At 43.7% G+C, this 27,564-nt stretch overlaps 1 protein-coding gene across 3 annotated transcripts in view; it reads right to left on the bottom strand.

Moving 5' to 3' along the window:
* Positions 1-27,564, bottom strand: part of hapln1b (hyaluronan and proteoglycan link protein 1b) — a 142,159-nt gene that overhangs the window by 32,119 nt on the left and 82,476 nt on the right. For all 3 annotated transcript variants that reach the window (XM_070866833.1, XM_070866842.1, XM_070866851.1), the window contains exon 3: positions 2,710-3,084. In XM_070866833.1, coding sequence (XP_070722934.1) covers positions 2,710-3,084 — 375 coding nt within the window. The remainder of the gene's footprint in view (positions 1-2,709; positions 3,085-27,564) is intronic.

The following is a 27,564-nucleotide window of genomic DNA, read 5'->3' as shown; positions in this document are numbered from 1 at the left end:
TTATGACAAATAATGACATGTTTGACAAATTTGTTGGAGTTCTTTGAACAGGGTGGATAAGGAGGAACCAGTGGATGTGGTGTACTTGGATTTTCAAAAGGCATTCGATAAAAGTGGCACATAAAAGGTTACTGCACAAGATAAAAGTTCATGGGGTTGGGGGAATAGATTAGCATGGATAGAGGATTGACTAACTACCAGAAAACAGAGAGTCAGGATAAATGGGTCATTTTCCGTTGGCAAACAGTAACTAGTGGGGTGCCGCAGGGATCAGTGCTGGATCCTCAACTATTTACAATCTATATTAATGGCTTGGATGAAGGGACAGAGTGTAATGTAGACAAGTTTGTTGATGATACAAAGATGGGTGGGAAAGCAAATTGTGAGGAGGACACAAAAAATCTGCAAAGGGATATATAGATTGGCTAAGTGAGTGGGCAAACATTTGGAAGATGGAGTATAATGTGGGAAAATGTGAGGTTATCCACTTTGGCAGAAATAATAGAAAAGCAAATTATAATTTAAATGGAGAAAAATTGCAAAGTGCTTCAGTACAAAGAGACCGGGGGTCCGTGCATGAAACACAAAAAGTGAGTATGTAGGTACAGCAAGTAATCAGGAAGGCAAATGGAATGTTGGCCTTTATTGCAAGGGGGTTAGAGTATAAAAGCAGAGAAGTCCTGCTGCAACTGTACAGGGTATTGGTGAGGCCACACCTAGAGTACTGCGTTCAGTTTTGGTCTCCGTATTTAAGGAAGGATATACTTGCATTGGAGGCCGTTCAGAGAAGGTTCACTAGGTTGATTCCAGAGATGAGCGGGTTGACTTATGAAGATAGGTTGAGTAGGTTGGGCCTATACTCATTGGAGTTCAGAAGAATGAGAGGTGATCTTATCGAAACATGTAAGATAATGAGGGGCTCGATAAGGTGGATGCAGAGAGGATATTTCCACTCATAAGGGAAACTAAAACAAGGGGACATAATCTCAGAATAAAGGGCCACCCATTTAAAGCTGAGGTGAGGAGGAATTTCTTCTCTCAGAAGGTTGTAAATCTAAGGAATTCTCTGCTCCAGAGAGCTGTGGAAGCTGGGTCACTGAATATAATTAAGGCGGAGATAGACAAATTTTTAGCAATAAGGGAATAAAGGATTATGGGGAGCGGACAGGGAAGTGGAGCTGAGTCCATGATCAGATCAGCCATGATCTTATTAAATGGTGGAGCAGGCTCGAGGGGCCAGGTGGCCTAATCCTGCTCCTATTTCTTATGTTCTTATTTGACTCACTAGTAAAGATGTACACAATTATGGTGTCTTCCGACTGTAAATACAATTTCTATCTTAAGTGCAAAAGTGGAAAAGTACTGCTACACAAGAGAGACTTCTTTTATGAGTCTCTCCACTAAAGCTATTAATACTGCACCAGTTTTTACTCGGCTCAATTATTTTATATGAAGTAGATCCATCAAACATACACACTTTTAAATTTAAGTGGGCTGCCATCTAGTCATTCCTTTTATAATCAGAATGTTGAATCTATTTCATAGCTTTCTTTTCCTTGGATTTTCTGGAGTGGTTTGTGTACTTTAAAGTGCATGTTAATAAACAGCACATCATAAAACTGATGGACTGGACTTTATCTGCTATTTTACATATGAAGGCAGTTTTAAACAATGTAATTGAGTCCCTCTCCTTCATGAAAATTAGATCACTGTGAAAATTATGCCAAATGTCAGAAATACTTAAAAGAATGTATACTTCTTAGAAAGAAAGGCCTTCTTAGAACATAGGGCACCAGGTGATAATTTCTAGACAGTCCAGCAGAATCCAGAATTTTAGCAACTTCCTAGTGCCATAATAGAAAGAAACTGCAAAGTAAGAGAGAAAATACACCTAAAGCTCCAAATAAAAATAGAAATAAATAAATTGGATAAAGACTACAATATTTGTGAAATAGGAAAATTGGACAAAAGAGAAAGGAAAAATAGGTGAATTAGAGGGATTAAAGAGTCTGACAAAGTGAAAGAAATAATTTCTCCACCGGCACAGTGAGTGACATTGGCTTCTCAACTCTGAGGTCTGGATTCAAATCCAGTCCAGACTGATGAGATGCTAGTCTTGTCTGTCTGCTGAATGCAAGGATCTTATGCAAAATGAGCTTGGCCAGTCTTCTACTGAAGTAGAAATAGTGACTGCAAGCTCACGAGACACAGTTAAAGATAAACTGAAGAATTTCACTGTTGCGCTCACCCAGTGACTTCACCCCTCACAAAGATGGTGGAGTAGAGTTCGATTGCATATGCTAACTCAACCGAGACAAGACAAGACTGAAGTATTTGAGGCAACTTGAGGTGAATGCTACTGAGTTCATAGTGCTTGTGAGGCCACAGAACAAAATTCACAGCACTCAGCCACTCAGCAAAATTGACAATTTGATCCTACGACGTGATAGAGATGCCTGGTGTGGAAAGTGGAAAATTCACACTGATGCATTAGGGAATATGATTCTGAGATTGGAGCAGGACATCAGGACAGAATAAAGGTAGATTTGGTCAACCAGTCCCTGGAATACTTGCTGCAGATATTGGGTGCTATAGTCCTGTGAAATGACATCCCCTAAAAGATTTTCAAGAAATACTCTCTACCAATACGTTTGTTGATTATTAAATAATTACTTCATTTCACATACAAAAAGAATCATATTTTTGTACCTTGCAGATCCAGCAGCACAGTCCCGGTGGCATCATCTAGTCCTTCAATTATTTCACATTTGTAGTTACCGTAGTCCTCCAATCTTAAATCTGTTATTGTTATAGAGGCATCATTCTCATTGACTTCATCTAAGAAAACTCTTCCCTGGTAGTTTCCAAAACTTTTCCAGTTGTTTCCCAATGAAACAAATACATCAATTTCCTTGAGATAATCTGAGGTGAGTTTGGTCCACTTGATCCTGACCTTAAGAGGGGTTTGAACTGCACGCACAGGCACGGACTTGTAATAGAACTTGCAGGGCAGAGTGGCATTGCTACCTCGGTATGAGACAATTTTAGGCTGTTCTATCTTTATGCCCAGTCTTGATCCGTTATCTACAAAAAGAAGAATAGATTGTATTAACAGAGATCCAGTTGTATTGTCTTTATGTAATCCTTATACTTCAAGAAATAGTTTAACACCAGAACCTGCTTTTGAAATAAATCAATTTTGATAATGTGGTATGTGGAAGTTGAAGGTGTAAGTATCTGAAGTTTGCCTAAATGCACAGATAGCAAAGCACCAAATATCTACATACCCACATTTATTAGAGTGGAAACACCCTTTTATGTAAGACTGCTTGCCTCAATAATATTTATGACTGACTTAAGAATATTCAAAATGATTTTTAGGACTTTTAAATGTTTTTTTATACATTAATGTAGGTACTACCTATAATACTTTAATTGGGAGAATGAAAAAATATCACAAAGCAGACAATTGCTTTTAAAATTAATATTTCAGAATTATGTGAACATAAAATGAAATGTTTGCAAAATTATAATAGATATGGGTAGAACAAATGAAGGACAGAGACACGATGAACATAAGAACATATGAAATAGGAGCAGGAGTAGGCCATTTGGCCCCTCAAGCCTGCTCCGCCATTCAATAAAATCATAGCTGATCTGATCATGGACTCAGCTCCACTTCCCTGCCCGCTCCCCATAACCCTTTATTCCCTTATCGCTCAAAAATCTGTCTATCTCCGCCTTAAATATATTCAATGACCCAGCCTCCACAGCTCTCTGGAGCAGAGAATTTCACAGATTTACAACCTTCAGAGAAGATATTCCTCCTCACCTCAGTTTTAAATGGGCGGCCCCTTATTCTGAGACTATGCCCCCTCGTTTTAGTTTCCCATATGAGTGGAAATATCCTCTCTGCATCCACCTTGTTGAGCCCCCTCATTATCTTATATGTTTCGATAAGATCACCTCTCATTCTTCTGAACTCCAATGTGTATAGGCTCAACCTATCTTCATAAGTCAACCCCCTCATCTCCAGAATAAACCTAGTGAACCTTCTCTGAACAGCCTCCAATGCAAGTATATCCTTCCTTAAATACGGAGACCAAAACTGTACGCAGTACTCTAGGTGTGGCCTCATCAATACCCTGTACAGTTGTAGCAGGACTTTTCTGCTTTTATACTCCATCCCCCTTGCGATGAGTTGCTAGTCCATGTACTTGCTTTATTAGGCCAGAGCAAATTGAGCATTCTCATACCAAACCATTTGATAATACATTACACTGCTTTCTCCCTTAAAAAAAAGAATGTATTCCCCACACAAAAACAACAAACTATGGTCCCACCTATCCCTGCATTACATGTACAGGTACAGCATGGAGAATCCGGAAGGCTCAGGACCAAGGCCGCTCAAGATTTTGTGTCTTTCTGGACTTTGGAACGTCTTTCCGATGTCCAGAAACGCTGGGGCTGAGGTAGGTAGGTTGGTAGGTAGGGGAGGGGAGGGGAGGTCGAGCGGCGGCATTGTGGGCATTCAACCTTTGAAGCACTATATCTAACACTTCTAAGTTTTCTTCCTCACTGCTTGTTGCGATCAGCACATCATCTTGATTGCATAAACAATTTGGAGCTCCTTGCAAAATCTTATCCATCATAGCCTGGAAAATTTTGGTGGAGGACTTTACACCATGCAGCAGCTTGGTGTATGAGTACAGTCCCTTGTGTGTGTTGATGGTGAGATACTGTTGACACTCTTTGTCAATATTTAGCTGAGTGTAAGTGTGCGACAGGTCAAGCTTGGAGAAGACCTTTGACCTAGAGAGTGCTGCATACAAGTCTTGCAATGTAGGTAATGGGTACTGCTCATCGTCAACTGCTTGCTTGATAGTAACTTTGCAGCCACCACACAAGCATACAGTTTTGTCTGCTTTGGGCATTCCTGCAATCGGGGTAGCCCATTCACCTTTGTCAGTTTTTACTAGCATTCCATTCTCTCAGCTTCGCTGTTCCTCCACCTGACTTTTCAATGCATAGGGGACCGGCCTTGCCTTACAATAAATAGGCTTCGCATTGGACTTGATGTGGATATGCGCATCATACCCAGTGATAGAAACATAGAAAATAGGTGCAGGAGTAGGCCATTCGGCCCTTCTAGCCTGCACCGCCATTCAATGAGTTCATGGCTGAACATGCAACTTCAGTACCCCATTCCTGCTTTCTCGCCATACCCCTTGATCCCCCTAGTAGTAAGGACTTCATCTAACTCCTTTTTGAATATATTTAGTGAATTGGCCTCAACAACTTTCTGTGGTAGAGAATTCCACAGGCTCACCACTCTCTGGGTGAAGAAGTTTCTCCTCATCTCGGTCCTAAATGGCTTACCCCTTATCCTTAGACTGTGTCCCCTGGTTCTGGACTTTCCCAACATTGGGAATATTCTTCCTGCATCTAACCTGTCTAACCCCGTCAGAATTTTAAACGTTTCTATGAGGTCCCCTCTCATTCTTCTGAACTCCAGTGAATACAAGCCCAGTTGATCCAGTCTTTCATGATAGGTCAGTCCCACCATCCCGGAAATCAGTCTGGTGAACCTTCGCTGCACTCCCTCAATAGCAAGAATGTCCTTCCTCAGGTTAGGAGACCAAAACTGTACACAATACTCCAGGTGTGGCCTCACCAAGGCCCTGTACAACTGTAGCACACCTCCCTGCCCCTGTACTCAAATCCCCTCGCTATGAAGGCCAACATGTCATTTGCTTTCTTAACCGCCTGCTGTACCTGCATGCCAACCTTCAATGACTGATGTACCATGAACCCAGATCTCGTTGCACCTCCCCTTTTCCTAATCTGTCACCATTCAGATAATAGTCTGTCTCTCTGTTTTTACCACCAAAGTGGATAACCTCCCATTTATCCACATTATACTTCATCTGCCATGCATTTGCCCACTCACTTAACCTATCCAAGTCGCTCTGCAGCCTCTTAGCATCCTCCTCGCAGCTCACACTGCCACCCAACTTAGTGTCATCCGCAAATTTGGAGATACTACATTTAATCCCCTCGTCTAAATCATTAATGTACAGTGTAAACAGCTGGGGCCCCAGCACAGAACCTTGCGGTACCCCACTAGTCACTGCCTGCCCTTCTGAAAAGTACCCATTTACTCCTACTCTTTGCTTCCTGTCTGACAACCAGTTCTCAATCCATGTCAGCACACTACCCCCAATCCCATGTGCTTTAACTTTGCACATTAATCTCTTGTGTGGGACCTTGTCGAAAGCCTTCTGAAAGTCCAAATATACCACATCAACTGGTTCTCCATTGTCCACTCTACTGGAAACATCCTCAAAAAATTCCAGAAGATTTGTCAAGCATGATTTCCCTTTCACAAATCCATGCTGACTTGGATCTATCATGTCACCTCTTTCCAAATGCACTGCTATGACATCCTTAATAATTGATTCCATCATTTTACCCACTACCGATGTCAGGCTGACTGGTCTATAATTCCCTGTTTTCTCTCTCCCTCCTTTTTTAAAAAGTGGGGTTACATTGGCTACCCTCCACTCGATAGGAACTGATCCAGAGTCAATGGAATGTTGGAAAATGACTGTCAATGCATCCGCTATTTCCAAGGCCACCTCCTTAAGTACTCTGGGATGCAGTCCATCAGGCCCTGGGGATTTATCGGCCTTCAATCCCATCAATTTCCCCAACACAATTTCCCGACTAATAAGGATTTCCCTCAGTTCCTCCTCCTTACTAGACCCTCTGACCCCTTTTATATCTGGAAGGTTGTTTGTGTCCTCCTTAGTGAATACCGACCCAAAGTACTTGTTCAATTGGTCCGCCATTTCTTTGTTCCCCGTTATGACTTCCCCTGATTCTGACTGCACAGTTCTGATGCCCTCATAACTGTCTGTGGACATGCTTTCGTAATTGTTCAGCATTGTATCGAGTCGCTTCTTTGAAGCATCTACACTGATGAAGTTTTTTCAGTCCAGTTTGAACTTTTTCAACCAGTCTTTGCCCGTGAGAGTTGGCCTGTTGTTGTAGCTCGCTACAATAATAGGTAGCTTTAATGATTGGTCATTGTGTTGAATTGTATGTTCCATTTGTCCACATGTCTCTAGGATTTCTCCGGAGCTGGTTTTTAACTCTATGGTACTCTTTGTAAGTGTTATTTGATTAACCTTTCTCTCATATGTGTCCTTACTCATGATAGAGCGGTCTGCCGCCGTGCCGATACACATATCAATATATTGCTCTAATACAAAAGCAAAAAACTGTGGATGCTGGAACCTGAAATAAAACCAGAAAATGCTGGCAATCTCAGCAGGTCAGACAGCATCTATGGAGAGAGAAACAGAGTTAATGTTTCAGGTCTGTGACAAGTTCCGACGAAGGGTCACAGACATGAAATGTTAACTCTGTTTCTCTCCATAGATGCTGCCTGACCTGCTGTGTATTTCCAACATTTTCTGTTTTTATTCAATATATTGCTCATTGATCAAAAGTTTTGTACGAAAGTCTTTCTCATTACTGCTGGTTTTTCTGCTAATGGTATAGATATTGTAGATGCCTGGTTAGAAACATAGAAAATAAGTGGAGTAGGCCATTTGGCCCTTTGAGCCTGAACCACCATTCAATAAGATCATGGCTGATCATCACCTCAGTATCCCTTTCCTGCTTTCTCTCCATACCCCTTGATCCCATTTGCCGTAAGGCCCATATCTAACTCCCTCTTGAATATATCCAATGAACTGGCATCAACAACTCTCTGCGGTAGAGAATTCCACAGGTTAACAACTCTCTGAGTGAAGAAGTTTCTCCTCATCTCAGTCCTAAATGGCTTGCCCCTTATCTAATAGACTATGTCCCCTGGTTCTGGACTTCCCCAACATCGGGAACATTCTTCCTGCATCTAACCTGTCCAATCCCATCAGAATTTTATATATTTCTATGAGATCCCCTCTCATTCTTCTAAACTCCAGTGAATATACAGTCCTGCCATCCCAGAAATCAGTCTGGTGAACCTTCGCTGCACTCCCTCAATAGCAAGAATGTCCTTCCTCAGATTAGGAGACCAAAACTGAACACAATATTCCAGGTGAGGCCTCACCAAGGCTCTGCACAACTGCAGTAAGACCTCCCTGCTCCTACAGTCAAATCCCCTAGCTATGAAGGCTAACGTACCGGTGAAATACAAGGATCAAGTTCAGAGCTTGCCTCTAATAGTAGTGGCAGGAGACAAGCCTGCCTTACGAGGAAGAAATTGGTTAGGATCACTGAAGCTGGATTGGAGTGAGATTTTTCGTGTTGAAACGAGATTTGCGTCAAAGGATTATGCCATCAAGAATTATCTGAAGGTGTCGCACACTAGTAAAGATCTGCTAACTATTAATTATTATATTATTAATAAATTATCATTTATTAATAATAATATATGATGAAAACTTGCTGCGATGTGTTGGGGGGGGGCATTATCATACAGGAAGAAAATATTCTAGGAAAGAAAGAAGGAAGAATAGACAAGATTAGCAAAGCTAGAAGACAATCTGAAAAAAAGAATTGTTGCAGAAGAATCAGAGTTAATCAAATATGTGACTGGAACTAGATGTGGTAATTTACACCAACATCCTGGGGATCACCATTGACAATTAACTTAACTGGACCAGTCACATAAATACTGTGTATACAAGACCAGGTCAGAGGTTGGATATTCCGTGGCGCGTGTCTCATCTCCTGACCAATGTTATCCCTAATATTTTTTTGGGTGCGCGGCTCCGTTAAGGAACGTTGCCCCTGACGCCCCAAAGCCTTTCCACCATCGACAAGTCAGGAGTGTGATGGAATACTCTCCACTTGCTTGGATGAGTGCAACTCCAACACCACTCAAGAAACTCAACACCATCCAGGACAAAGCAGCCTGCTTGATTGGCACCCCATCCACCACCTTAAATATTCGCTCCCTTCACCAACAGCAGTGTGAACTATCTACATGATACACTGCAGCAACTTGGCAAGGCTTCTTCGACATCATCTCCTAACTCATGACCTCTACCACCTAGAAGGACAAGGGCAGCAGGTGCATGGGAACACCATCACCTCCAAGTCACACACCATCCTGACTTGGAAATGTATCATCCTCCCTTCATCCTTGCTGGGTCACAATCCTGGAATTCCCTCCCTAACAGCACTTTGGGAGTACCTTCACCACATGGACTGCAGCAGTTTAAGCAGGCAGATCACCACCACCTTCTCAAGGGCAATTAGGGATGGACAATAAATTCTGGCCTTGCCAGCGACGTCCACATCCCAACTATTTACAATCTATATTAACGAGTTGGAAGAAGGGACTGAGCGTAACATAGCTGTGTTTGCTGATGATACAAAGATGGGAGAAAAAGCAATGTGTGAGGAGGACACAAAAAACCTGCAAAAGGACATAGACAGGATAAGAGGGTGTGCAAAAATTTGGCAGATGGAGTATAATGTTGGAAAGTGTGAGGTTATGCACTTTTGCAGAAAAAAAATCACAGAGCAAGTTATTATTTAAATGGATAAAAATTGCAAAGTGCTGCAGTACAGCGGGACCTGGGGATCGTGGTGCATGAAACATAAAAGGTTAGTATGCAGGTACAGCAAATGATCAGGAAGGCCAATGGAATCTTGGCCTTTATTGCAAAGGGAATGAGTATAAAAGCAGGAAAGTCTTGCTATAGTTATACAGGGTATTGGTGAGGCCACATCTGGAATACTGCGTGCAGTTTTGGTTTCCATATTTACGAAAGGATATACTTGCTTTGGAGGCAGTTCAGAGAAGGTTCACTAGGTTGATTCCCGAGACGAGGGGGTTGATTTATGAGGAAAGGTTGAGTAGGTTGGGCCTCTCCGCATTGGAATTCAGGTGATCTTATCGAAACATATAAGATTTTGAGGGGGCTTGACAAGATGGATGCAGAGAGGATGTCTCCACTGATGGGGGAGACTCGAACTAGAGGGTATGATCTTAGAATAAGGGGCCACCCATTTAAAACTGAGATGAGGAGGAATTTAATCTCTCAGAGGATTGTAAATCTGTGAAATATACTGCCTCAGAGAGCTGTGGAAGCTGGGTCATTGAATAAATTTAAGACATAGACAGTTTCTTAAACGATAAGGGAATAAGGGGTTATGGGGAGTGGGCAGGGAACTGAACCTGAGTCCATGATCGGATCAGCCATGTTCATATTAAATGGCGGAGCAGGCTCGAGGGGCCAAATGGCCTACTCCTGCTCCTATTTCTTATGTTCTTATGAATAAATTAAAAAAAGATAAAGAACAGATTTATTTTTGAGTGACTGTATAACTGAAGGATAATCAGATGAATGGAAATGGTCAAGATATGACAATGTACAAGACCTGAAAAGGACCACTGCAGTCCATCTGGCCAGCTTCAAAGTCGAAGTAAATGTTTGAACAGCATCTGATTCGCAGAATACAAGAAACAATTATAAACAGAGAAAAATGGACATCTAACAATGATTAAAAAGTAGTAATCTAATCCAAGGGGTTCATATGATGTCATTAACCATGACAGCAAAGAACCCTGAGATAAGTTTTCAGTCTTGGAATGAATCCATCCTTTATTTTTGCTGGCAGATGCTGACAGATTATGTGCAGAATGTTTTCTTAATGTATGAGAATGTCTACCCCGGAGGATTAACAAAACACAGCAGGTTTTCATCATATATATTATTAATTGCTAATAATCCTCAGTGAATCAATTGCTGTAAAGTATGCGTGTTTATCTGTATCTGCGTGACCTTCAGAATACATTCTTGAGCCATATTTGAATTATGATTTGAGCTGTTCATTACTTGAGACCTGTGGGACAGCGATTATTCATCAGCTAGTAAGTATTCATGCAGGGATGAAGCACATGTCGTGAAAACCCTACCTCTCTTCAGAAGTAGTACATATTAAAGTGCTATACATCAGTAAAACAATAGACAGCATTCGACCGAGTGAGACACCAAGCAGTCCGAGTAAGACCGAGGACCAAGGGATAGGGGACTGAGGGTCTAGCGAGAAGGGGGAACTGAAGGAAATCCTTATTAGTCAGGAAATTGTGTTAAGGAAATTGATGGGTTTGAAGCCCGATAAATCCCCAAAGCCTGATAGTCTGCATCCCAGAGTACTTAAGGAAGTGGCCCTAGAAATAGTGGATGCATTGGTGGTCATTTTCCAACATTCTATAGACTCTGATCAGTTCCTATGGATCGGAGGGTAGCTAATGTAACACCATTTTTTAACATCGGTAGTGGGGAAAATGTTGGAATCAATTATTAAAGATTTAATAGCAGCGCATTTGGAAAGCAGTGACAGAATCGGTCCAAGTCAGCATGGATTTATGAAAGGGAAATCATGCTTGACAAATCTTCTAGAATTTTTTGAGGGATGTAACTAGTAGAGTGGACAAGGGAAAACCAGTGGATGTGGTGTATTTGGACTTTCAAAAGGCTTTTGACAAAGTCTCACACAAGAGATTAGTATGCAAAATTAAAGCACATGGTATTGGGGGTAATGTATTGTCATGGATAGAGAACTGGTTGGCAGACAGGAAGCAAAGAGTGGGAATAAACGGGTCCTTTTCAGAATGGCAGGCAGTGACTAGTCGGGTACCGCAAGGTTCAGTGCTGGAACCCCAGCTATTTACAATATACATTAATGATTTAGACGAAGGAATTAAATGTAATATCTCCAAGTTTGCAGATGACACTAAGCTGGGTGGCAGTGTAAGCGGTGAGGTGGATGCTAAGAGGCTGCAGGGTGACTTGGACAGGTTAGGTGAGTGGGCAAATGCATGGCAGATGCAGTATAATGTAGATAAATGTGAGGTTATCCACTTTGGTGGCAAAAACAGGAAGGCAGAATATTATCTGAATGGTGACAGATTAGTAAAAGGGGAGGTGCAACGAGACCTGGGTGTCATGGTACAGCAGTCATTGAAAGTTGGCATATAGGTACAGCAGGCGGTGAAGAAGCCAAATGGCATGTTGGCCTTCATAGCGAGAGGATTTGAGTATAGGAGCAGGGAGGTCTTATTACAGTTGTACAGGGCCTTGGTGAGGCCACACCTTGAATATTGTGTACAGTTTTGGTCTCCTAATCTGAGGAAGGACATTCTTGCTATTGAGGGAGTGCTGTGAAGGTTCACCAGACTGATTCCCAGGATGGCAGGACTGACATATGAAGAAAGACTGGATCGACTAGGCTTATATTCACTGGAATTTAGAAGAATGAGAGTGAATCTCATAGAAACATATAAAATTCTGACGGGATTAGACAGGTTAGATGCAGGAAGAATGTTCCCGATGTTGGGGAAGTCCAGAACCAGGGGACACAGTCTAAGGATAAGGGGTAAGCCATTTAGGACTGAGATGAGGAGAAACTTCTTAATTCAGAGAATTGTGAACCTGTGGAATTCTCTACCACAGAACGTTGTTGAGGATAGTTCATTAGATATATTCAAAAGGGAGTTAAATGTGGCCCTTACGGCGAAAGGGATCAAGGGGTATGGAGAGAAAGCAGGAATGGGGTACTGAAGTTACATGATCAGCCATGATCATGTTGAATGGTGGTGCAGGCTCGAAGGGCTGAATGGCCTACTCCTGCACCTACTTTCTATGTTTCTATATTTCTATGAAGTAAATGGGGATGTGGGAAACCTCTCCAGTGGCTGGTATGGTGGTTGGAGCCCAATCATCTCAGCCCAAGACATTGTTGCAGGAATTCCCCAGTGCACCTCCCGAGATCCAACTATCTTCAACAATGATCTTCCCTCCATCATAAGTTCAGAGGTGGGGCTATTCGCTGATGATTATACAGTGTTCAGCTCTATTCACAGTTTCTCAAATAAGGAAGAGGTTCATGCTTGCATACAGCAAGATTTGGACAACATCCAGGCTTGGGCTCATAAGTGGCAAGTAACATCTGTGCCACATAAGCGCCAGGCAATGACGATCTCCAATAAGAGAGAGCCTAACCACTTTCCCTTGACAATCAATGGCACTACCATCGCTGAGTCCTCCACCATCAATATCCTGGGGGCTGCCATTGACCAGAAACTCACCTGGACGAGCCACATAAATGCCGTGGTTACTAGAGATCAGAGACTGGGTATTCTATGGCTAGTGGTTCATCTCCCAAAACCTCTCCACCACCTACAAGACACGGGGAATGTGATAAAATACTTGTCTGGATGAGTGCAGCTGCAACAACACTCAAGAACATCAACACCATCCAGGACAAAGCAGCTCGCTTGATCAGCACCTTATTCCCTAGTGTAAAGGTCCACCCCTCCACCACTGATGTACCATGACTCCGGCATGTACAACCTACAGGATTCACAGCACCAACTCACCAAGGCTTCCTCGGCAGCACCTCTCAAACCCTGTACCTCCACCACCTAGAAGGACAATGGCAGCAGATGCATGGGAACACCATTACCTTGAAATTCCCCTCTTAGTCACACACCATCCTGACCTGGACATATACAGATGTTCCTTCATTGTCGCTGGGTCAAAATCCTGGAACACCTCCCTAATAGCACTGTGGGAGTACCTTCATCAGAAGAACTGTGGCAGTTCCAGACCATCTTCTCACACACAACTAGCAATGGAGAAAAATGACAGCCCTTCATGTGACGCCTACCTCACGAGAATGAATTAAAAAGAAGCGCTATACTTCAAAATAATGTTTATAATCAAATACATTCACTCTGGACCCTGAAATCCTTCTGACACTCTGCTGCAGAGCTTTTTCGGAAGTGTGGCAAAAACACTGTTGATATGAGAATGAAGCGACTGCTGCACAGTGGAGGGAAGTCCAAATAATTTCATGGCCGTGGTCTTAAATAATACCATTCATTTACCAACATTTTATGGCAAGAAACAAAGTGAAGCACTGACCACATAGTCCGCATGCCAGACACGAGACTCCCAAAGCAAGCGCTCTACTCGGAACTCCTTCATGGCAAACGAGCCAAAAGTGGGCAGCGGAAATGTTACAAGGCCACCCTCAAAGCCTCCCTGATAAACTGCAACATCCTCACTAGCATCTGGGAGTCCCTGGCCAAAGATCGCCCTAAGTGGAAGTGCATCTGCAAGGGCGCTGGGCACCTCAAGTCTCCTCGCCGAGAGCGTGCAGAAATCAAGCGCAGGCAGCGGAAAGAGCCTGCTGCGAACCAGGCTCCCCGCCCACCCCTTCCCTCTACGACTATCTGACCCACCTGTGATAGGGACTGCGATTCTCGTAGTCGACTGTTCAGCCACCTAAGAACTCATTTTAAGAGTGGAAGCAAGTCTTCCTCGATTCCAAGGGACTGCCTATGATGACGATGATGGCAAGAAACAATCATAAGAACACAAAGAGACTTTTTATGCATTTTGTACAAAATAATGAGAGCTGCATGTTTACATCTAGATGTTAGTTGGTTTTGAAGTGTTATGATTAATTACCTCTATTGAGTTAGGCTTGCATAAACCCAAAGCAAATGGTTGCTTTTGAATAAACTAATTTGCATTCAAATTTGGTTATAAAAAACCTACTCTAGGCAATTATAATAGGAATTAATGGTTTGAGTATTCAAGGTTACTGTCAACATCTCCTGTTATCTGGGACACACCTTAAGTATATGCGTGCGGCTTACATAACAAGGACATATTTGATAGTGCCTATGGATGCTTTCTGTTTCATTAAGGACATTTTTATTTCAAGTTTGATGAATTTGGATGGGAGTACAGTACCAAATTACTATTTTGTGAACTTGCAGTGTGTTTTATTGTGGTTAGAATATAGTTTCAGTGCTAAATTTATTTTTGCATTTATCTTCATACAATTCTTTTGTTTCAATTAATTGAAATCTTCTCAGATATACTTATTTGTAATTAGTTAACATTACTTTTTTTCAGAGTGCAAAATCTATTGTTTTATATTATGTTATTTCATTCCTATTCCTTCAACTGGGTTCCCATCCATCCAAAGCTACGAGGGTGCATCCCTATTGCTCACAGGGCTTCAATGGTGTCACTCAAAACCAAATCACTAAGAGGAGCCACTGTGCATACAATGGCTGTGGTGAAGGCGAGACTGACTCTAAACTTTCCTCCTTTTATTGTTGGGAAGTAGCTGCCATTTCTCCGCAATGATCTGGCTGAGATCAGTAACTCAGCAAGTGGAGAATATGGACATGAACCCACATCTTATCAAGGCACTGCTCTGCTCCCGAATTAATTGACATTAGATGGTAATTATTTTTAAAGATGCCTGTGTCAACTTGGATATATGATAGTCAATTCTATCGGTTTCAGTTCTGTTCGGGATGTAATTTAATTTGTTTTGGTTTAATTGGTATGAATGTTCTCGTGAGAGGAATTACTCTGATCATTACATGTAGCGACATCACAAATGTGTTCTTTCCTCCATCAGTACTTCTCGTGAAAACATAAATGCGTTCATTTTGAATGCGTTTACAGTTTAGCGAGCATATCAACCGGAGGAAATATCAATCAACACATTTATGACATCATTACAAATGTAATTCAGCGCCTGCATAATGGTTGCTGGGAAATGTTATTTTCTATTGAAACCAATATCTGTTGTACCTAAACATTTGAGTGCCATGCTACAGTAATTTCTTTACCAGTCAAATATTAAAAATGTTCAGTGGTCTCAAGATGCTTAAGATATTGCACATGTAGGTGATGCTGTAAACGCAATGTAACATAGCAAATGGAGTCAGGCATAATGTTATGTGATACCCAACAAGAAAACACAAAAGAAGCATAATCTAATATCTCTTAGATGAAAATTCCACATCCCCCCCATTGAGCTAGAAATGATCTCACAATATGCTCCTATTCACATATTAACTTTCCATCCCTCAACCCATCCTCGCCATTGAGCAAGTTTTGGCCTTTAATCTCTTAAACCTTCCCCATCAGCAAAGTTTCAGCCTTCAACCCTTGCTCCCAAATGAAAAAGTCGCCACCATTGGGTGCCGTTTTTTTGGCGTCCGCTGATTTTTTTGGAGTAATCGTGAACTTGCAACTTTGCTCAAAGTTTCGGATTTTTTGTACACCAGATTTTTTGGCACAGGTCTGGGTGAAAACTGGATTCCGCGCCGTTTTTGGCCATTTAAGTGATTTTTCCCAACACCGATTTTTTTAAGGTCGGCGCAGAGTGGCCTTAAGTACCATTCAGAAAAACCCTACGTTAACTTAAGAAAATCGGCGCTCAGGTCTGTATTGGTGCTGTTTCTTTGCAGTTTAGTTGGTCTTGATCATAGATTGTTTATAAATCAGCGCTGAGGTCTGTATCAGAGCTGTTTCTTTGCAGTTTAGCCTTGCTCATAAAGATAGTTTATAATGATCATGTTAAAGTTCATTGCTTTTTCATCTGTTTACATTAAAGATGACTTGTTTTTGTGTTTGCCCCCCTGCTCCCGGTCCCGGTGCAATCCTGGGCCGAATGGCCCCCCGCCCCCCTGCTCCCGGTCCTGCTACAATCCCGGGCCGAATGGCCACTCCCCTCCACCTCCCGGTCCTGCTGCAATCTCGGGCCGAATAGCCACTCCCCCCCACCTCCTGGTCCTGCTACAATCCCGGGCCGAATGCCCACCCTCACGCTCCTGGTCCTGCTGCAATCCTGGGTCGAATGGCCCCACCCCCCACTGCAATCCCAGGCCGTGGAACTTCAACTCGCAGTGGGAGCTTCAGGCCTTTGTGTGTCTCTCGTTATCCTGGCAACCTCAGCTTTTGGCGCAGACTTGAAGCTCCACCCCCAGATTTAACTTCGGGTACCGCAGCGGCAAAATGAAATTTAACTTTGCCGAAAGTTGCTACATTTCTTTGGCGCAATCAGGCACAAATAAATCAGTCGTTACTCCTCACGGGCACCAAAAATTGGCAAAGAGGAAAATTGAGCCCTTACAACTATAACCCCACCTCACTGAATAAGTTTGTGGGCCCCAGCCATTCACGCAACTCTATGTGTTTTCAGCCCTAATTCCACCCACCATTGTGTAAGTTTTTGATTCTTAACCCCCTCACCATGAACATTATTTTAGCCCTAAATCATTCTGCCATCTACTGAGCAACATTTTGGCCATTACGTCCTCCCCCAATCAAGGTTTTGGCCTTTAGCTTTCCCCCCACTGAGTAAGACTTTGACTCCAACAAGATTTTAACACCTTTCCCCTATTCTGCTGGCTGCATTTCCTGTTCCAGCTCACCGATTTGCTGCCAATCCTTTCTCCTGCAACTCCCCAGGGGCTGAAATTGCCCCTCACGGGGTACTGCTACCATGCACCATTTCCTCTTTGACAATAACCTGTAGCAACCTCTCCCATTTCTCCAGCTGATGGCTGACTGTTCCATGCCTCAAATTCCCCACCCCTGCTAATCTTAATTCCCTTACTCAGGACTCCTTTCGCTCCCCCTCTCCGGTCCCTTTCTGCCCCTTTCCAATTTCCTCTCACCTGCCCTCTTCTCTCCTTTCCCATTGTTTTCTTCATTCCCTTCTATCCATGCTCCCTTTTCCCTCTTCCTCTTCACTTCCCAACTCCTCTCCCTTTCCACTCCCTGCCTCATCCTTTCCCCTCCTCCTAACTCTCCTTTCCCTCCTATTTGATTCCTCCTCCTTCTTCCTTATTCCCTGCTTCCCAACCTTGATTCAATTGTCCCCCATTCTCTCATCCAACTTGATCTGATAAATGTCTATTGGTTTTGACTATCTGCGTGCAATGTCACAGGAGACCGACTAGTACTAAAATTATTCAGTATTTAAATTATGAACATCGTGTTAGGGATGTCTAGTGTCAGCTGTGACTCAGTGGGTAGCCCATTCGCTTCTGAATCAGAAGGTTGTGGGTTCAAGTCCCACTCCAGGAACTTGAGCATAAAAATCTAGGCTGACACTCCAGGGGAATGCTGTACTGTGGGAGGTGCCGTTTTTCGGATGAGACGTTAAACCGAGGCCCCGTCTGCTCTCAGGTGGATGTAAAAGATCCCATGACACTATTTTGAAGACGAGCAGGGGAGTTATCCCCGGTGTCCTGGCCAATATTTATCCCTCAATCAACATAACACAAACAGATGATTTGGTCATCATCACATTGCTGTTTGTGGGGTTTGCTGTGCGCAAATTGGCTGCCGAGTTTCCTACATTACAACAGTGACTACACTTCAAAATGTACATCATTGGCTGTAAAGCGCTTTGAGATATCCGGTGATAATGAAAGGCGCTATATAAATGCAAGGCTTTGTTTCTTTCTATGGTATTATTCACAATCTGTGCATACAAGGAGCACCTAAAATCACTGTTTTTCCTGTAACTTTTTAGTGGCATCAATGCTTCTTTACCTTTTTGAATTAACTGTTTGTTGCCAATGTCACAGAAAAATACCTCACATTGCTCAGGCACTATGCAAGAAGAATGTAAGTCACAATACTGACTGATTAACATTTACAAAATTATGACAATTAGTTTGAAACAATACTGAACATCATTACTGTAGGCATCCAAAACAATATATTTAGGCACAATCATATCTAGCTGCCAAGGTTGTCGTCAAATCATTTACAATGTACACAAACTCTCTTATTGTTTCTGCCTCCTGTCATCACCCTATCCAACACTAGTCTATACCACCTTCTCCCACAAACTCCAAAACAAGCCTACACGGCCAATTCCCAGACTTTTCCAGTGCAAATTTCTGTCTCCACTTAAATTAAGCTGAATCATTAGCGCAGCGACGGAGGGAATGCTGCATTGTTTAAAGTGTCACTCATCAGATGAAATGTTAAACCAAGGCCCTCTTCAGGTACATGTTACAGATTCTACAGGACTGATTTTAAAATGGGTTGTGGGACTTACCTGCTGCCCTCCCGCGGATTCTGATTTTAACCTGTTTCCTGAGCAGGTGAGATGGACACCTGCCAGAAGCCAGCATGGTTCTGCTTTAAATATACAGATCAGGCTCCAATGGCGTCTTTGGGGCCCAACTGCAATTTTAACTAAAGACCCACACGTGGAAGTCGTTGTGGCTTCGTTGCCAGGCCAAGCTGACGGGAAGAGGAGTTGGGCCAGAAAAAAGCCCAAAACAGTAAGTGGATTTTCTTTTTCTTGTTTTACTTTGGGGCCAGAAGGAGCAGGGCCCCACATGGAAAGTTTAAACCTCCCCTGCTCTGGGCTTTCACTCTTTCCCAGACCACGAGGATTTACCGAATCCCATAACAATCAATTACCTGATTGCTGGGGTCCACTCCTTCGGGTCCCTGATGTCTGCCTCCAGCTGTTGCTCATGCCTGCCAGCCAGCTGCCCTTTCCCGTCAAGTACAGGTGGGAGACTGACGGGGCTTATGCAGATGAGGCCTGGGAGTTACAATCTCACACTGATATTTGTCATCTGTCTCAGCGCCCACTCGCTGAAGTCAGGGCTTATGACACTATTTGAAGAAGAGCAGGAGTGTCCATTTCAACATTCCATCCTCAACCAACATTATTAATAAAAACATTAACTGGGAATTCATCTCATTACAGTTTTGGAGATCTTGCTGTGTGCAAAATAGTTTTCTACAAAACAACAGTTCAATATATGTGAAGTGTTTTGGGATGTTTTGTAACACGTCTCCACCTTCCATAGCGCCTTGATAAAGGTTTCTACTTCCTTCCTCGTGCAAGTTTCTTGCAATAACATTTGTAAAAGACAGTGCTGCAAAAATATACAAAACAAGTCAAGTATCTCCTCTGTTGATGTATAACAAAATAAAAGGATAAATGTTCATTTTGAACACATAGCTATCTCCTCCATGTAGGGCCCTACAGATTATTCTCATCTCTCTCCATCTCTGTCCACAAATCCATACCTTTCTATTCTCTATTTTTTTCAAAAAATCCTCAAAGTCTGCAGCCACCGGAAGAGATGGCAGTCTAGTCCATATTTCAGCAACCCCAAGTGTGCAAAGGTCCATCTAAAATTATATTTCTTTGCAATTTCCTTTGCATATAATCATGCTTATTCTCTTCTCCGCACCCAGCACATCTGCATCACTGACTCTCTTCATTAATTTAAATACAAGTAACTCTCGTTTATCCGGCTACGGATCTAACGGAAAACCCGCTGTAACGGAATTTAAAATATTGCGTTGTCACTTCTCACCGGCTGTTTTAATTAGGATGGAGTTCATTTTAACCAATGAATAGGTTTAATTTTCTACTTTGCCACCTGAACGGTAACCTGGAAAAGCAAATCACCCACCTGTTGTAGATCCTTCTGTTGCAAAATCGCTCCTCTGCCCTTGCTTTGCTGGTGTGTGTATGTGCGCGCTGCTGCAGCCACTGTCTCTCGCAGCCGCCACTGATGTTGGGAACGGGGACAGTGCCGGCACCAGGTTCCAGGCACAGAACGCAGCCTGGAGAGCGCGCTCTGGAATCCCGGAGCTAGACAATCGCCTCCTTGAGGCCACCTGCAGCCACTCCCAGTGCAGCATTCGTCCCTCCGCGATTATAGTCCGGCGGGAGTACATGCATGCTGGTAATGTCCATCTTTTGTATACTTAACTGCCTTGTTACTGTTTGTAGCTGATTGTATTTATTCATTAAAGTTTTAACTTTAAAATGTAAACTCGCCCTAATGGAAAATTCGTTTACCTGGAATTGCCGAATCCCTGAACGATTCGGATAAACGAGAGTTCCCTGTATTTATATTGCCTCACGAAGTTGTCCCCAATTAGAACAGTTATCTACATTAGCCTCTTAAAATCATCACTGCTCAGATCAGCATAGTAACTATAAAATTAGCTTGGCTCAGCGGTAGCAATCTTACCTCTCCGTTAAAAGGTATGGGGCTAGATTTGACACTTTTGTGCATATCGCCCAAAAATGGGCATCATTTCCGGCGTGGGTGGTAAAAATGGGTTATCAGATCGCTGGCTTCTTGCCCGTTTTCAAAGCACCTAGTCTCCATTTTTGAAATTCGGCGTGACCGCAAGCGATCTGAAATGGGCGGTAGCATTAAATCTCGCTGATCTTCTGCTGTAAAGTGTCGCCGTCCTCAGCAACGGCATGGCAACGCTCGATTCCTGCGATTCAGGAGGTCAAGGGTCATCATGACATGCACAGAAGAAGAGACCGAGAGAGAGGGAGCTGAGAGGGACTGAAGGCATGTGTGGGTGTGGTGTGGCTGCTTTAGGAGGAAGGAGGGAGACTTTAGAGCTTTAGAGCAATAGGGAAACAAAAATTAGCTGTTACCAGCCACATATTTGCCTGAATTTGGCCGATAATGGAGGGAGAGGAGGAGGCATCACAGCACACTATGGAGACTGACGCTGGTGAGAGCAGTGAGTTGGGAGAGGAGCATATTGCAGGGCGCAAAAGAGCGAGGAGGTCCTCGGATAAGGCAAAATGCCTCCCTCATGCAGGAGGTCGAGTTATGTTGGGGTGATTTGACACAGGGAGGGCATGGGAAGCCCACCCCAAAGGCCTACCAGAAGATATGGACCGAGATAGCAGAGGTGGTCTTGTCGGTGACCAATGAGGTGCGTGAGGGCAATCAATGCCGCAAATGATGGAACGACCTTGTTGGATCCGCAAGAGTAAGTATTACATTGATTTACATGTACTTATGTATTTATATAATTTGATTTGTAACAGTCATGAGTGACTGTCAGCAGATGTGAGGTCTTTCACTTTTACCGGGAATGTTGTACTGCGGTCACGGTACACGTCTTTAGGTAAAGAATGATAATGATCAAAATAACCATGATTACATCTGTCGGTTATGTGTTGTATCAGTGTCTGTGACAGTACCTAGCAATGATATCACACAATGATCTCACGCCATGTCATCTTGTCACCTTTTACAGAAGAAGCTATCGACGATGAGATCTGTGCAGATGTGAATGGGTGGGAGGCCACCAGTCATCAATGACATCACTGAGATGGAGGAGCGGGTGCTCACACTCGTGGGGAAGCAGACCCGGACAGCCACAGAAGCATCTGCAGACCCTGAGGTGATGCCACGTGAATAAAGTTTACACCATTGCGTGATGTAAAGTCAATAGATGCCACACCCACTCATAACCGAACAATCATCTATGATAGATGATTTCTAAAAATGTTCTAGACCACAGAGGCCAGTAGGTGGGGGCGAGGGGCCTGACTCTCCGGACGATCCTACATCTGGTGCTGAGGAGCTCCGAATCTCGCCTGTCAATCCGCTGGGTCTGTTCTCTATGGATGAAAGCGTGGACTTCGAGGAACCTGCATCGCCACGCTCTAGAAGCCATTCCACCCCATGGCCATCTAGTGGTCCTCCGGTCATTCCCGCCTCCACTCTGGAGGTACTAGCCCCAAGCACCTCACCACAGGGCACCCCATTTGTCCCTAGGACGGCACCGACCCCGTGGAGGCCTCATGGACTCAGCAGGTCTGGTCCACGAGCGCCACATGAGAGTGGAGAGATGGTACAGTTGTCCAGGAGGACTGTAGACATCGGTGACCAGCTCATCGAAGCATTGGGGGACATTTCCCGACAGCTGGCCACCATGACTGAGTACGTTCCGCGGATAGCGGAGGCCCTGGAGGCGATAGCCAGGCCTCCCAGTGCTCCCAGAGTGCTGCACTCCACCCCTAGGTTCCGCATCACCACTGCGAATGACAGATGAGTGGAAGGACCAAGATCCTGCTTCTGCATCAGAGAATGTTGCCCCCTCGGCACGCCCCGCTCCCGTACCCGTCCAACCAGCAGCTCTGCCTTCATCCCCCGCAATGAGGCACCGCCTGAGGAGCTCCTCGGCCAGGCGCCATGTATGAGGAGGGGAAGGGGTAGAGGTGGGGAGAAGTGGAGGATGGAAGGAAAGTGAGGTGCATGTGCGCAGGTGATGGCTGTGTTATATCTCCATCTGGATATATGCAATTTGTTGTAATATATGGGGGGAGGGGACCACGCTCCTGCTTTGCCTTTGTATTCTGTGTTGCTGGACATGTTGACCATTTGATTGGTGTCAATGGTGGAAAAGGTGGGGTGTGGGCGGGGGTTGGGTGTTTTTGCCTGTGATACTTATGATTTCAGACCAATGTTGGTATAATTTTTTTTTAATTGAACATAACCTTGTTGCACATTGTCTCAGATAGCTGGACCGTTACACACTGGTGGTTCCTTAACATGAAAGGGTTAAATAAAACTTAACTTCAATCAACGCAAACTTTAACTGGCACCAAGGTGATGGGCACCACTGATGTCTGAGCTGCACACACATAGCAGTGTGTCAGCGTTGTCACTCACAGCAACGTTCTTTCAGGCAAATCGTTCAGATATCAGCTCCTCACATAAGAGTCTTGCAGCTATGTAGCCACCACAGGCCCTTTCCTGCAGTCTGGAGAGGGTCGTGGGCAAGGTTGCATAGCCAGCCTGATTGTCTGGCCCTAGGTCAGCATCCAGCCCCTCATCGTCCTCTTCCTCTCTCTCCTGAGGTGGAGCATCAGTCCCTTCTGGCAATTCTTGGCGCTCCTGAGAGCCAGGTTGTGCAGCATGGAGCACACGACCACAAATTTACCTACTTGCTTAGGGTTGTAGTGTAGCTCCCCTCCTGAGTGGTCCAGACATCTGAAGCACTGCTTACCACAATTATTGTTTTTTGGACCACATTGCGTGTGTCTCTGTGGCTCTGGTTGTATCGCTTCTTAGCCTCGTTGTGGGAGTAACACAGGGGGGGTCATCAGCCAGGTGACTAGGCCATATCGGTTATCACCAAGCATCCAGCTGACTCTTAAAGATGTCAGAGACAGTACTCTCAGGCAGGATGTGAGCCTTATCAATACTGCCCAGACATTTGGCATCCACTGCCATTATGATCTGGTTGTGGTCGACAACTAGTTGGACCTTCAGGGAGTGAAATCCTTTTCTGTTACGAAAAAGCTCCGGGTCCTGAGAAGGTGGCCATATGGCGATGTGAGTGCACTGTATAGCTCCCTGCACCCTGGAGAACTTAGCAATGTGGTAGAATGCTCCAGCCCTGTCAGTCTGAGCCTCCGTGGTCATGGAGAAGCTGATAAAGTGTATCCTTCGCGTGTACAGGGCCTCCGTGACCTGTCTAATGCAGCGATGGGTGGCATGGTGAGACAGAGGGCAAATCTCGACCGCAGAGGTCCGGAAGGAACCGAACGCATAGAAAGACAGTGCCGCGGTGACCTTGAACTCGACTGACACTGATGTCCTGATGGCAGGCTGCATATGTGGCCTGATAAGCTCACATATTTAATTGATCACCACCTTGTGAAAGCGCTGTCTCCGAAGGCAGGTGTGGTCAGACACGTCGAGGTAAGACCTCTTTTCCCTGTACGTGCGGGGTGTGTATGGTCTGGCCCTCCTCCTCATTCTTGCATGTCTTAAATTGGGAACATAATGATGTGCATCACACATTGAGCCATCTGCACTCTGCAGCATCTGTGTATTAATCGATGCTGGCTGAGAAATGACTGGCCCCATTGCAATGAAAGTATAATAGAATATATTAATCAGAAGCAATAATTTCCTCACTAAAATACACCTAGAATAAACCCCCAATAGTCCAGAGTTTGAAAATATGTCTGTTGAGATGGTCACTTCACCTGAGAAGAACTCCAGAGTCAATGCAAACTCCCCCGAAGTTGAAGCAGCATTTTGAATGAAGTGACCTGCAATTTTAAAAATGACAGCCACACCGCTGGCTTTAGTTCAGAACAGTTCCACTTTTTCTGGGTGTTTTTTGGGGCGAGCGATATTGTGGGCGATATGTGTGCGAGGTGGTGAAAGTGATGGTGGGAGATCTCCTGGGCGTTAGTTTCGGCAAATGTGATCTTTACGACAAAAGAAAATGGGCGGGCGGTATTATTGAATCTCGGCGCTAATTCCGTGCCGAATGTAACGCTGGCCGATATTATGGGCGTTGAATTCGCCCATTCTGATGATTCCACCCAAAAAAAGTGGGCGGGTGGTATTATTTTTTCCCGGCGTTACGCACATGGGGAAAGTAACGCTTGCCGATAAGTTTCCGAAAAATACCCGTCAGTTTCCATTTTGCGGCTAAATGGGCGATATATAGGCGTTATATGTAATTTCAGCGGTAAAATGGACGTTAAGTGGGCGCTAAACATGCAAAAAACGTGGAAAATCTAACCCATGGGATTCAAGCCTCATTTCGGGACTTGAGTTCATGATCTAGGCTGGCACTTCAATGCAGTACTGAGGGATTGCTGTATTGTCAGAAATGCTGCTTTTGGATGAATCTGTTTAGGTGGACATAAAAGATCTCACTGTATTTTGTTGAAGAGAGTTCTTTCAGTGTTCTGAGTGCAAACTGACTGCCACATTTGCATACATAACGACAGTGACTGCACTTTGCAAGTAGATCATGTCCTGATGACATAAAAGTCACTCGATTACAGCATTATTTTCCTCCTTCCTAACTGAGCAGCATCGGGAGGAGGGGGAGAGAAAGAGAGGGGAACCAAACTGGTGGCTTGGTGTCTTGGTGTTCCATTGTGGAGTGCCCCCATTCTACTTCTCAGTGATAAGTATAATTTACCATCCATCAAGCCAGTTGTCAAGAATCTGCAGACCTCTGGAAATGCCAGGCCTCTTCTCAGGATATTTTGCTTTCCCACTCAACTGGATATCAACTGCATACTTATGACATTCCAATTATAGCACTTTCATTAAAAAAAGTTTGAGGTCATTGATAAGATTATTATGAAAAGTAGAGGGGTTGTGACTGTTCTCTAATAGGCAACCAATTACCCAAGTGGAACCATTATAACTAATACATATCCTGTGTTTTTTTATTATCTGGAGAATGAATAATCCAGTTTATAATTCCATCATTTTCTGCTATCTAGCCAGTTAATAATCCAGTTTATAACTTTATCAGATGGTGTTTGAACCTTGGACTTAATTTTTTCTTGGCTGTTTTTTCCCTGCCCTTCCTCTCCTGAAGACAATGGCCCAAAATTTACAAAAAAAAAGGCATGTGAACCACGCATACCGTTATTAATGTGAAAATTGGCAGCAACTTGTGGTGAGGAAGAAATAGCCTGGGAATTGCAAATCGGCACATGTTTGCTGGCCGATTTGCATCGCTCCGCCATTAGCTTTGTGAAAACGGCAACTCACCTTTCCCCCGATGAAATTGCTGCATTTGCTCATTAATTGTCCATTAAATTTGCCACAGAAAGTTAAGTCTAGTAATGACTAGCATAAGTATACCTTTTAACAACATAATAATTGTTAATGACTGCCAATCAATCTCTCTTGTCTAGAAAATGGCAAATGAAAGTGTGGAGTCTCATTCCTTCAGATAGTTATGTACAAGGAGGCTTAGAAAACTCAGAGAGGAGAGGGGGGAGGGGGCAGGTAGAAGAAGGCGGTGTCTAAGGCCCCAAATGAGATTTAAATGCCTGCATCAGTTTAAAGGGGCCGGGTGACTCAAGGAGAAATAGATGGCATCTGAAAAAGCAGTGAATAAACAGGCTGCAAATTTTATATAGAGCAAAATGGAGGTATTATTATTGATATTAGGTAGAATAAGGAATCCATTCTGGAGACAAAAGTTCTGCCAATGCAGCTGTTAGTATGATGTGGAAGGAGCTGGCAGTGGCAGTCAATGGCATCTCCAAAACCTCAATAACTCCCCTACAAATTAGGAAGAAATGGAATTACCTAACACAAAGTGACGTGACTGGTGAGATCTCAGAGAGGCACCATCACTGCCTGCCTTCAGTCTTTTGGCACTGCATTTCACGATGCTCCTTGCACCAGTGTATCTCTCACATGATTGTTTCCACTTAACTTTCCCTCACATCTTGCTATGCACATTTAGAGCTCAGCTCCCATGTTCAAGCTGCTTCACAGGTCCTCCTTCTTCACTCCACACTTTGAATGCTAATCGATCAATCACTACCACATTCTGAACTATCCACAGCTGTATCTCATGCATGGAGGATATCCAGTGCATGCTCTCTAACGGTTTTGAAGGATTTTAGTGCCACCATTATCTGTTCTTCTCCAGATTATAGAGCACCAGTATCCTGTTCCTAGTTTCGATGGGACAGTTGGAGGTCACTGTCATGAGGTTGCTTTTTGTCAGGTCACCAGCACAACAGAGATATTCAGGCAATAACAGAGTTACATCCCTGATTCCTTTACCGGTGACAGGAACAGAGCAGACTGGGCTGTGGATGAGCCAGTAACAAATGATTAGCCTGTCACAAGTTTACTTCAAGACTCAGTAGTACCAAGTCAAGGGCCACCTACTTCCAAGAGGCTCATTATTGTTCTGAGCAGCCATTAACGTCTCAGAACCCTAGCCTTTCAGTGGCACTTAGGCACAATGTTAGAATTGTGCTGAGAATTTGTGTTATAAATTGGTTTTCATCCATTGTTGGAATGGTTTATTTTGTAATTTTTTGAAGACAGTAAGCAAGGATCTGATACTTTGCACTTCAGTAAACTGTTGGCTTGTATTTTCAGTATTTGTATTACAC

This window comes from Pristiophorus japonicus, chromosome 1 (assembly GCF_044704955.1).
Source record: "Pristiophorus japonicus isolate sPriJap1 chromosome 1, sPriJap1.hap1, whole genome shotgun sequence".
Classification (NCBI taxonomy): domain Eukaryota; kingdom Metazoa; phylum Chordata; class Chondrichthyes; family Pristiophoridae; genus Pristiophorus; species Pristiophorus japonicus.
The sequence above is the reverse complement of the archived record's forward strand: the minus strand, read 5'-3'. Positions and strand labels throughout refer to the sequence as shown.